This window comes from Asparagus officinalis, chromosome 10, assembly GCF_001876935.1.
Source record: "Asparagus officinalis chromosome 10, Aspof.V1, whole genome shotgun sequence".
In the NCBI taxonomy this organism is placed as follows: domain Eukaryota; kingdom Viridiplantae; phylum Streptophyta; class Magnoliopsida; order Asparagales; family Asparagaceae; genus Asparagus; species Asparagus officinalis.
In genome coordinates this window covers 2,707,000-2,719,630 of record NC_033803.1, presented here as the reverse complement: position 1 = coordinate 2,719,630, position 12,631 = coordinate 2,707,000, and the positions used below count along the sequence as shown (strand labels likewise).

The window sequence follows — 12,631 nt, the reverse complement described above, 5'->3', positions numbered from 1 at the left end:
TAATGACAAGCCAGAAGCGAAGAGGATGAAACTAGACGGATCGCGAGCCTACGTTTGTGGCACTTGCAAGAAGTCGTTCGCGAGCCACCAAGCTCTCGGTGGGCATGCTGCTAGCCATAACAAAGAGAAGAACAAGAAAGGCGAAGAGGATGGGAATGGACCGAACAAAGATCGAAAGAAGTCAGGAGATGGAGATCATGAAAAGGAGCATGTATGTGAGACTTGTTTGATGTCTTTTGCAACCGGGCAAGCTCTCGGTGGGCATATGAGAAAACACTTTGATCCTACCAAGCTTAAGAAACCCAAGAGAGAAGCTGAACAAGTGGGAGGCATGAGTGAAGATACCGGCGGAAATTTGGATGAACTGCCGTTGACAAATTCTATGGAAGAAGCTGATAGGGTTCAAACCGTTACGGAAGAAAATGGTGGAGCTTTTGGTGATTTTCAAAATGTTAACGGTGAAGAAACTGACGATAATTCCGGTGAGTCAAGACCAGCAGGTAATTTGACAGGTCTGCCCCATGTTTTTGATCTCAATGAGCTAGCATTGATGTGTGATGAGGAGATGCAAGATTCAGGAATTTGACGGTTTATTTTTTATATATTTTTTGGGAGTTATATTTTCTTTTTTTTTTTTTTTTTTCAATGTCCACAATTTCGATGCATAGCTACAAGAACAGTTTTTTTTTTTTTTTTACCTAAAAGGGCAGCGATTGTTACGTATTGTGGTGACGCGAAGGCAACGCTCATTTTAGCAAAGGATATTGCGATTTTTTTTTCCTTTTATTTATTTTAAAAATATATATATACTAAAATATGGGCTGTCTCTGACATCAAATACAATCCGCTATAACTTCAAACAAGACAATTTATCATGTGCCGCATCAATGATGAGTATGCATATTTTTAAAATTCCATCAAATTAAAAGAAAATCACCATTGCCATTGTATAATATTCAACATCACAAAGTTATGGAGAAATTAATACAACATCATATATAATAAGATCATTATACACATGTTACGAACGTAATTTCCGAAAAAGACATATTTACATAGAACAATCACAGAAAAGAGTCATCATCCATTCATGTAACTGCATACCCAAAAGTGGCGCACATTATTTTCATTAAAAGGAGCATGTATGATTTGAGGGACCAATTTCAAAATATGAAATATGCACGGGACTAGAACCAAAACCCCCCTTTTCTTGGTCTTCAGTGATTTCTAAGCTGAAATTTATTATCATCAGCATAAATAAATTTAAAAAACTACAGTGTTGTGGTCACAGTATTAGTCCAAACTAACTTCTCAAGCCATTCTAGGACCCGAGTCCTCAACTGAATCACGGTTATCTTAACAATCAAGTTAGATAGCAAATTAGGCCTTATATTTTTAGTAATAATCCACTCACGCGTAAAAGTTTGTTTCAATGGAACTTTCTTTAATTCAAATCTCAATTACCAGTTTACTTCTAAATTTAAACAATCAATCATATCCCTACTAGGATTCTATCCTCAAAAAATACTTCTTTGATATTTAAATAAAATTTCCACAGATGAAGTCGATTGGAAACTAACAGAAAATTTTGTTGCTAAATAAATTCAGACTCCTAATTTTACAGTCCACAGCAATCCATCACTAACACTATTACTTATTACTTCTCACATCATTTAAACTCTTGAGCACTTCTTCTGTTAGAAATTAACACGGCAACACTCTCTCATGAGCTAGGGTTAGGTTATCTTTCTCTCCAAAGCTCTCTTCTCTTTGCTTTCGAGTTTTTTCTGCAATTTTCAACCCGGGTTTGATCTTTTGGAGCCACAGTTGAAGATAATCTTTATATTGAGGTAAGAATTTAGACTTTTTCCTATTTGTATTGTCAAGTAGAGAAAAGAAGCAAACAATTTCTTTAGTCATGTTTTCAAGCTTTTGTAGTATGTTCTCTCATTAAGTTTTCATGGATTTTGTCGGGCTATAAACTGTTGGTATTAAGTCTTGAAAGAAGAACAATGTGCATGCAATTTATCACAACAATTACTATTTGTAAATCCAATAAGGTAAGGAAAAAAGAGACTATTAGATTAGCAATTACCATATTCAACCCCCCCCCCCCCGCAATATTTTTATATGGTTATGTGGATGCTTTTATCATATAAAAGTGCACTAGAGTTAGTTTAATCTTTATTTTATGATTTTTTCTGAAGTCTATCAATGATTCGTAACAAAATTTATATTCTTTTTAGTTTCATTCTAGCCCACTTTTAATTAATTATCTTGGCTTACTAGCTTTAATTATTCATCCTTCTTTTATAAAGCTATTTTCTCAAGTATTTTTTACTTTTACAACAGTATATCTTCTCAAGTCAAGCTTGGTTTCATGTCGATCTAAATAACGTGAAAATTAAAATTAGTTTTAGATTACATTTATTTCTTATCAATTCAATTATTAACGTAAAAAATTTAAATTTGGTGCAGCTCATTCTAACAAACATTGAAGAAAATAAATAATCACAATACTATAGTTTAAAGACATAAGTGAGCAAAAACAATCAAAGTGGAACTGAGAAATAAATTTTAGTAAGGAAATAAACCAAAAATACGTAATCATAGTATTTAATCACGTGCATTGCACGTCCATAAAACCTAGTTGTACAAAAGTTACAAGAAGTTAGAATAAAGTTCAGAAATGTATAGAGCAAGATAACAAGTTATTCACAACCGTTTCTAAAAAATTTTCAAGAGTGAAACTCTATTTTGAGTGTATGGGAATGTCCGTCTCATTCTTACGAATCCATAGGAGTAACTAAAACTCAATTCAGAGATGTATAGCTCGAAACAGTTAGTAGCAAGAAAGAAACATACATCAAGACTGAAATTTGCTCGAGCTATGAGTTTTGACTCGGTTATTGGGTTTGTTATTATAATAGCTAAGGTAGGTTGAGCTCATCGATGGTCTACAGTAAATTATTGATATATTGACTATAGGAGCTAATTAATAATTTTCCTAGGAGATGAGCAGTAACCATCGATGAGTGAATAGTACCATCAATAGTCTGGATTGCCCATTGATGGTGACGACGTGATTTATCAAAATTAATGTTTCAATATTAGCTGTTTGTCATTCTTTCTACGCTAAGTTTTTATCTAGTTTAGGGATATAGAGGTTCGTGTCGAGTTTGGTGACTTTTGTATTTTCCTTGAATTTGTCTTTGTATTTTCAACGTTTTGGGGTACGCAACTGCGATCTATGGGCTAGACTGCGAAAATGGATTGAAGTACAATCTCTGCGTTTTCTCTGGGGTGTAAACTTCAGATTTTGAGTTGTTTCTTTTCAGTTTTTGGATTTTTTCCAGGGATTGAAGTGTAATTAGCTGGACTGATATGCAATTTTAGTTTTTGGATTTTTTTTTCCAGGGATTGAAGTATATTGTAATTTTTATGGACTGTTTTGCATTTTTTGACTTTTCTAGGGGTAAATTGTAATTCTGGATTAAACAACAAATTTCCAAGGTGTAAAATTACAATTCTGGGCTCTTTTGCATTTTTCTTGCTTTTCTAAGGGGGTAAACTGCAAATATGGATTGTTTAACAATTCCTGCAGCTTTTTCAGGGAGTAGACTACAAATCTGGGCTGTTTTACAATTCCTACAGCTTTTTCAAGGAGTAAACTGTAAATCTAGGTTGTATTACAATTCTTGCAGCTTTTTCAGGGAGTATACTGTAAATCTAGACTGTTTTACAATTGCTGCAGCTTTTCAGGGGGGTAAGTTACAATTTCTGAACTGGATTGCAAAACTGAGCTCAAATGAATTTTTTTTACAGCTATTTTAGGGACTGAACTGCAAATTTCAGGGGTTTAAGTTTAATTTTTTGATCTGGCCTATAATTTCTGTTTGGAAAGTATCGGGGGAAATCCAATAAAGGCTAGGACATAAATCTTAATTAGACTTTGAATTATAGTTCCACTAGGAAGTCTAATGCCTTCATCGTATAAAAGTAACTTCGAAGGATCCATTGAATCCTGTCCATCGATCGCCCCTTGCGAATAAGTTCAAGTGAGTCCCTTTTTCTTAATTTTCTCCATTGATATTTCATATATGGTAGCTTCTTTAATCAGATTTCCTCTTAGATTTTTTTATTCTCTTAGATTTTTTTATTCTCATATATGGTAGCTTCTCTTAGAATTTTTTAATCAGATTTCCTTGCTATATTGAGTTGCCAATTATTTCAAATTTTCTTGTATATTTCCATCTCTTTTCTCTTGATTATATTGAACAGTAAATAAGAGAGACTGACAGAATGTAACTTGCATACCCAAAAGTGGCTCACATTATTTTCATTAACAGAGTTTCTCTACGAACCAAACTTGCATAACAATGCACAAGGCTTAAAAAGACCTGAATGTTTTTTAATCCAAAGTATGTTATCTGTTTAGCGGCAAAACCCTCTATTACATGATCAGTCACTAAGTGCATTATCTGCTTCACGTACGGCACTTCTATGAACAATGAAACATTAGGCTAGTGGCTGCAAGCAAATAATCCTTCTAACATTTATAGACTTGATTGGAAGGACTAATTTTAAAACAACTTAGGAATTGGGGGACCCCAAAGGACTTTCTATGATTTGAGGGACTACTTTAAAATTAATTTAAAATTAGGGTACAAAATACCAGTTTTAATGATTTGAGGGACCAATTTCAAAATATGAAATATGCACGGGACTAGAACCAAAACCCCCCTTTTTTGGTCATCAGTGATTTCTAAAAGTTGAAATTTATTATCAGCATAAATAAATTTAAAAAACTACTGTGTTGTGGTCACAGTAAAAGTTGACTGAAATACCTGCAATCAGAATCAGAATTGATTATATTTGACAGTCATATGTTCATCAATTATGTTGCATATTATCAGCATTTATTTGAGTTTGATGCTTGTTTTTTTCTCTCAGATTTATGTATTGTGTGTGGTCAGGTTTCTTTTTTGATGGAGTGCACATTCGATCACGAACAAAGCAATGCAATAGAAGTATTGAGGTCAGAAGAAAAACCTGTCAAACGCAATAATAACCTTCGAGTCAAAATAAAATTGCTGACACCTGTCAAGCATGAAGCAAATGAATCTACAAATTACTCTATCACTAACGAACAAATCAAAGAAGGCAGAGATCCTATTATTCTGAGAGAAAAAGAAGCATCAAGCAAGGAATCACCCACTTTCGAAGCTAAAGAAATCGACAATATGCACCCCTGCAAACTCTGTCCAAAGTCCTTTCATTCTGTCAAAGCACTTCACGGGCACATGAGGACTCATCCAAAGGAAGAAATGAAAGAAAAGGAAAAGAATGAGGAAGAATTTACTGCAACTTTTAAGAAAATACGCTCCAATCCACACATCCCTTGGTATGAAATCTTAAAGTGGAAATCAAAAGAAGAAAGAACTCTACGAAAGCAATATCCACCTGGTCCTATAACTGACCCTGAAGTATTTGAGGGAGCTAAAGATCTTATGTGTCTCTATAATGAAGGAAAAGAATCGAATACAGAAATTAAATCCCAGGTTGAAGACAAGATTGACAAACAGGTTGGTCAGGATCCTGATGTTGAGATTACTGCAAAATTGTCAGTTGACACTAACCAGGACGATGACAATAATAATGAACCAGTAGCAAAGAAGATTAAATTGGTGGAGTCATCGAAGGGAGCCTATGTTTGTGGTACTTGCAGCAAGTCATTCACGTGTCATCAAGCGCTCGGTGGGCATGCTACTAGTCATAGCAAAGATAAAAATAAGAAAGGAGAAGGAGATGATGACGGATTGAAGGGAGATAGAAAGAAATCAGGAGATGAAAAGAAGCACGTATGCGAAATTTGCAGCGCAAGCTTTACAACTGGGCAAGCTCTTGGAGGGCATAAGAGAGCACACTATGATACTGACAAGCTCAAAAAGACAAAGAAAGAAGTTGATCAAGTGCAAAATGTTAGCGAAGATACCGATGGAGATTTGGTTGAATTACCATTGGCAATTGCTATGGAAGGAGCTGGTCAAGCTCAAACTGTTACTGAAGATATTGGTCAGATTTTGAGTGAATTCCCATTTCTAAATGCTGTGGAAGAAGCTAATCAAGTTCGAGCTGGTAATGAAGAAAATGGTAGAGTTTTTGGTGAGCCAAGATCAGCAGGTAATCATACAGGTCTACCCTTCGTTTTTTATCTCAATCAGCCAGCAATTTGGGAAGGGGAGATGATGTATTCACGAGTTTAATTTTTAGGATTATTTTGTATGAACTATATATTTATAATGTGTTGCATGATGCAGTTTGCTTAGCAACTGCAGTACTTATGCTGAGATATACAATATTTATTTATAAATTTCTACATGTTCCTGGTTCTATTGTTTTTCTGTAATTTTTTTTTTTTGGGTGTGGATACAATACTAAGGGTTTGATAGTTACTAAACAAGAATTACTCCAATTTAACTTGCCCGTAAACTTGGCGGTGGCAGCAGACATACGAGGGCAGGGTGACATATAAATAAATAAGGTCTCGTTTGACAAAAGGTTAATGAAAAGGAATTAAAAAGAAGGATTAACATGTGAAGGACTAAATTATTAACCCGTTATATAAGTTTTATTTTAACTCTTATGATCATTTTTAGTGTTTGAGAATAACAAGGATTTCGACTATTTTCTTTATAATTAGAACGGTTAGCTCTTAATCCTTCTATATAGGAGTATTAGTAAACCACTCATTTTGAAGGGTTAACTCATTTTAATCTCTTTAGAAGGTTTAGCTTAACATTTCTATATATTTTGTGTTTGGCAAATTATAGAGTGTTAACTCACTTTAACCCTTATATAGACTTTTTGAGTTTGACAGGTTAATAAGAGATTAAGTCTCCTTAACCCCCTTACTTAACCATTTGCCAAACGGTATCTTAAAGATCAAGTGAAATAACTCAGGTATTAGGAAAAAGAAATTCTACTTACATTACGCACGATCATCGCGTCCCTACGCTACGTGATATAGTGAAATTCTTTGTACGTTTAGATGGGTCATTTAGAATTAAGTTAAATATAATTTATCAATTTAATATAATAATTCTAACACAATTACAGTCCTTGTGAATCTTTGTGTATTGGAAAACGCCCTAGGGACCCCAAATGAGGGGACCCTGTAGGGGACATGTGAGGTGTCAAGTCCTCACTGGGCGTTGCACTGTTCATGAACAGTGCAACGCCCAGTGAGGACTTGACACCTCACCTGTCCCCTACAGGGTCCCCTCATTTGGGGTCCATGTAGCATCACTCTTTTTATATTAAGGTATCAAGCGCAAATAAACATGATGTCAACTATTGTAGTGTATATTTTAATTTGTTTGGGAAGACATAATCCAAACATGATCCACACAAATTTTGGTTTGAAAACATACTACGAGATGAAAAATGTGAGATCTATAGAAACACATAATTTCTCATTGCACTTCACAGGAAAAAAAATCACATGTTTTGTATCTTATAGAACAAGAATAACATAAACTTTCTCCAAACACACATGTGCAAGAAAAAAAAAATGCAAGTGTAACCCCCAAAACTTGATCACTATCAAGTTAAAAGGATATAGTCAACCAAGAATAATGAAGACAAATTAAATTCTTTCATAAAAAAACCAAATCATACCTAAGGTTATTAAAAGTGACCTAACAAGCCATGAATTGATGTGACAAAGGACCCAATTGACCTTCTAATACAACTTTAGGTCATCTTTAAAGAAATATGTCCTACAAGAACTCCAAAGGACAATATCCTTTACATTATTCAACTCATGTTGCAACCTACAATTGCTTCATTGTATCTAAATTTTGTTTAATGTCATAGGAATCATAATGTATCAATCATCAAAATATAGTACAATAAAACAAGGAGAAGAAACATTTCAATGCAAAATACAGTTGTCTCTCATATATTCACGCATTTTTTATATTATTGACTATAATATTCAATAAGAAAAGGGGGGTGTGGACAAATAATTTCGGGTGCTCACCTCCATCTTTTGTGTCATACAAATCTATCAAAGTTTTTGTTAGTTATATGAGTTTTTGAACTACAGATCTTATTGATGCTTTGCTTGCCGAACAGCGCACTTGCCGAACAGCGCAACAATCAAAAAACAATGCGATTTTATATATGTTTTCCTAATTTCTGGATCAAACTAGCATAAGACAAAATACTCATAGATCACTGTGTAGTATTTTTATTTTCCTTCTACCCCAAGACAAAATTTTCTGAGTAATTATGTTTTTATCTAATAAATGAACACCTTCTCTCATAAACTAGCCTAATCATCATATTGTGGAGACAAAAGTCAAAAATATACCCCGCATTTTAAAGTACAGCTGGAGCGAATCTATCCACAAAAGAACTTTATTCCTCCATCTTCCTGGTCCACGCGCCGCCACGAGCCCCACATCCAAACCCCTCCTCATCGGTCCAAATTCCAAGCACGTGCCCGTTCAAGTGGCCCCCACCACATGAAAAGTCGAAATCCCCAAAGTACCCCTGCGTGCGCTCACCACGCGTCTCCTCCCCGTATATAAGGCCCTCACCCTCTCTCCGTGCCTCTGTTCACACTCACCTCCCCTCCCTCTTTTTTCCCGCATTTATTTATTATAATCCCTGACATTTATTAAAAAAAAAAGGAAAATAAATTCTGACACCGAGAACGACAACAATCTCTCGCTCTCTCCCAAAAAGCCCAATAATGACCCTCACGGCTCTCACTCGATCCTCATCTCGCTTGGCCTCATCTCTCTCCGCCGCCTCCAGATCATCCTCCTTGTTGAACTTCTCATCTCCGTCGATCTCTCCAAACCCTAACCCTAGCCCTAGATCGGCGGCTGCGCTCCGTCACTTCTACTGATTGGCGATCTCCGATCAGCCACGCGCGCTGATCCGGTCATCGCCCGCCGTCGCCGAGAGGTTCGAGAGGAGATTCGCTTCCATGGGTGAGATGCTCAGATCTGATCCCGATCTGCTGTTTTCTTGTCCATTTTTGATGTTTTTTCAGCTGATTTTCTTAATTTTTCTTTGATCGGTAGCCACTAAGAACTGTTACGAGAGTATCTTGACGACGCTGTCTAAGCCTGGAGGAGGAGAGTTTGGGAAGTACTTCAGCTTGCCGGCGCTTGATGATCCGAGGATTAGTGAGTTTGAGAGGTTTTTATGGTCTTTTTTTTGGTGATTTATCTTTGGATTTTGGTGATTTATGGTGTTGTTTTGTAGATCGGCTATTCGATTAGGATTCTGTTGGAATCGGCGATTAGGAACTGTGATGGGTTTCAGGTGATGGAGAAGGACGTGGAGAAGATCTTGGACTGGGAGAATACTGCTCCTAAGCAAGTTGAGATCCCGTTTAAGCCTGCGAGGGTCCTGCTTCAGGTCTTGTTCTTATTGCTATTATTTTTAATTTTAAGTTTTTGAGTTGGCAGAACTAGAATGAAGAGTATTTTATGAATTTTGGCGATTTTGTGTATAGAAGAAAATGGAACTGTAATTGATAGTGTTAATGTGATGGCGGATAGAGAAAGCAAAAACTTTATATTAGTGTGTAACTGGGCAATTTTATAATATTTGACTTATTCCAGTCAGCAGTTTATATATTCTAGGAGTCGATGGATTTCTTATGTGATGTGGTTAAGCCTAACTTGAGTATTTTCTAATTTTTTTTCTCAGGATTTCACTGGTGTTCCAGCTGTTGTAGATCTCGCTTGCATGCGAGATGCCATGAATAGACTTGGTGGTGACTCAAACAAAATTAACCCATTAGTAAGTGAATTTTTTCATCTGGTTTCTGCTCATAATTATTTAGATTATTGTAGCCTGTATAACTGTGATAGTTGAATTAGTTGTCATCTAAAGTTGCTGCATTTTCAGTAAACTATTATTATGTGGATTCTTTATACTGACCTTGTTTCATCTTCAATTAGAATTCATAGTTTGGATATAGAAAATTGTGGCCAAAAGTTTCTTTAGCATCTTCAGTTAATTTGATTCTGCTTTAAAAAGTTGCTGGGTCCCTTGACGCTAAATCACTTGTTTCTATGCTTTATGCAATATATTCTTCTGTAATCTCTGCATGTATTTTGATATTTATCTGTTTGAAATTGTTGAAACTGATGAAATGATTTCCTTATGCTGGCTTGTTTATCTTAGCTCTGGTACATGTATACTCCACAATTAGAGCATTTTTTTTCTTTTCTTTGTTTATAACACTTTAATTTATTAAGTCTTTTATGTGTGGCCAAAATTTATGAGGAGGCATAAATAACTGAAATAGAAGAAACACATTGTTTTATGATTTGACGCGTCACTTCAATTGTAAGGATTCCACAGCAATACCATTATTGTTGTACCATTTGGAACTATTATTTATATTAGCAAAATTCTGCACATATTTGGCTTGTGTGGAATTTGTTCCATCGTGCTGACTTTCTTAGCTACTATCTGAGGGTTAACATCTTCTTCGTGCAGGTTCCTGTGGATCTTGTTATTGATCACTCAGTCCAGGTTGATGTGGCAAGATCAGCGAATGCAGTTCAGGCAAATATGGAACTTGAGTTTCAACGTAACAAGGAAAGATTTGGATTTTTAAAATGGGGTTCCAATGCATTCAATAATATGCTTGTTGTCCCACCAGGGTCTGGTATTGTCCACCAGGTAATTAGATTACATCATTCATGAAGGGTGCATCTGATCTGCTGTCGTGTTAAGAGTTTTATCTCAGAGGAGTTTCTGATAATTAATGGTTGCATAATCTAAACGTTGTTCTTACCCTGTCTTGCAGGTGAACTTGGAATACCTTGGACGAGTTGTTTTTAACAATGGAGGAATGCTTTACCCTGACAGTGTTGTTGGTACTGATTCCCACACAACTATGATAGATGGGTTAGGTGTTGCTGGCTGGGGAGTTGGCGGAATAGAAGCGGAAGCTGCAATGCTTGGCCAGGTTACTTATTACTTTAAGTGCAATTAATTATCTGTTTATGAGCATTGTATTGTACAAGTATAATAACGGGGCCATCTTACCTCTATATTCCACCGCCCTTGCTTTTCGTCCTCTATATATTTATTTGTGTCTGTGTTTGGTTTTTCTTTTTTTTTGTATTTCTTTCTTTTTGGTGGGTATGTGGGGAAGGGGGTAACACAACAGTATATATCTTCTTATTCATCATTTTGCAGACAATGATTGCCTGATATTTCTTTGGCACAGTCACCTCTCTGCACGGTATAGGACTTTTAACTAGTTTTTGCATTAATAAGATGTCTAGTTACCAGTATGACTCTTCTTTTTTGCATGATGGAAAAAAAGGGGGAAAAAATCAAGATCCCATTTTCAGAAGGGTCAAAAATATCAATGAGTAGAAGTTGGACATCCAAGAGGCGTAGAGGCTGTATAGTATTCTTTTACTAGTGATAATGATTGCAGAGACAGCATGAGTTTTTTTAGCTTGTGGTAGTTTACGAATCGTTATTGTTGCTTTCTGTGTGGGTACAACCACTAGGACTTCCTCTGCTAATAATCAACTGTAAATTTTGCCTACCAATTGAATCCCAGTGAAACATTTAAAAATATCATTGTCAATTCTTCGATTCCATGGGAATCGGCATTTATTGGAGGTTATTCTTGGTGGATTTTCAATAATATTCAAATCCTGTGAATGTAAATCAAAGTTGTGTGTCTATGCTGTTTAAAGTTTTTTCCCCATTCTTAGTTGAGGCAATTTATTTGCACTTGTTCTTTGTCGTTTTGCATCTCCTAAGTTTGTTCCTTCCTCGTCCTAATTTGTTGAGATTCTTGAGAAATTTGAGCACCAAATATGAACACAAAATTGCTGGCTATAGCTGTCTTCGCAAATGATCTTTTTTCATGGATTTGTGTTTTCTTAGTGATTGTTTTATACTCATTTACCCAAAATTTGTTTCTCATAATGGTTTGTATTTCTCTTTTGCAGCCAATGAGTATGGTGTTGCCAGGAGTGGTTGGGTTCAAACTATCAGGAAAATTGAAGAATGGTGTGACTGCGACTGACTTGGTTCTGACAGTAACTCAAATACTTCGAAAACATGGTGTGGTTGGAAAGTTTGTTGAATTCTATGGTAATGAATTTACAAGCTTGCACTTCAACTTTTCTAGATATCTGATTATTGAGATCATCTTAATTTAGCACTGCTCGATTGTTGGTCATGTCCTTTGATTAGGGGAAGGCATGAGTGAGCTATCATTGGCAGATCGCGCCACTATTGCAAATATGTCACCTGAGTATGGAGCAACCATGGGATTTTTCCCTGTGGATCATGTCACACTGCAATACTTGAAGCTCACTGGCAGAAGTGATGAAACTGTAAGCAACTGACTGATTGCAATTTTATTTGTCATTATTTATTTGTTTAAATATTTAGCAATCGTCCATCAACATTTAGGTGGCAATGATAGAGTCCTACCTGAGAGCGAATAAGATGTTTGTCGACTACAGCCAGGTATTTTACCATTTTGATGTGAAGTTGTGAGCATTGTGGTTCACAAGAATGATTGTTTTTTCACATCTCCTCTTTCTCACTGAAGCCTTGTTTA

The 12,631-nt window shown here is 35.8% G+C and overlaps 2 protein-coding genes and 1 pseudogene across 2 annotated transcripts; all 3 read left to right on the top strand.

Moving 5' to 3' along the window:
- Nucleotides 7–607, top strand: LOC109825946 (zinc finger protein ZAT6-like). The gene has a single exon (XM_020392864.1). It carries the CDS (start codon nt 26–28, stop codon nt 584–586), a length of 561 nt encoding a protein of 186 aa, XP_020248453.1. The 5' UTR covers nt 7–25; the 3' UTR covers nt 587–607.
- Nucleotides 4,054–6,321, top strand: LOC109825875. The gene is made up of 2 exons (XM_020392784.1): nt 4,054–4,058; nt 4,954–6,321. The coding sequence occupies exon 2, from the start codon at nt 4,989–4,991 to the stop codon at nt 6,264–6,266; it is 1,278 nt and encodes a 425-aa protein (XP_020248373.1). The 5' UTR covers nt 4,054–4,058; nt 4,954–4,988; the 3' UTR covers nt 6,267–6,321.
- Nucleotides 8,637–12,631, top strand: part of LOC109824934 — an 8,370-nt pseudogene continuing 4,375 nt past the window's right edge.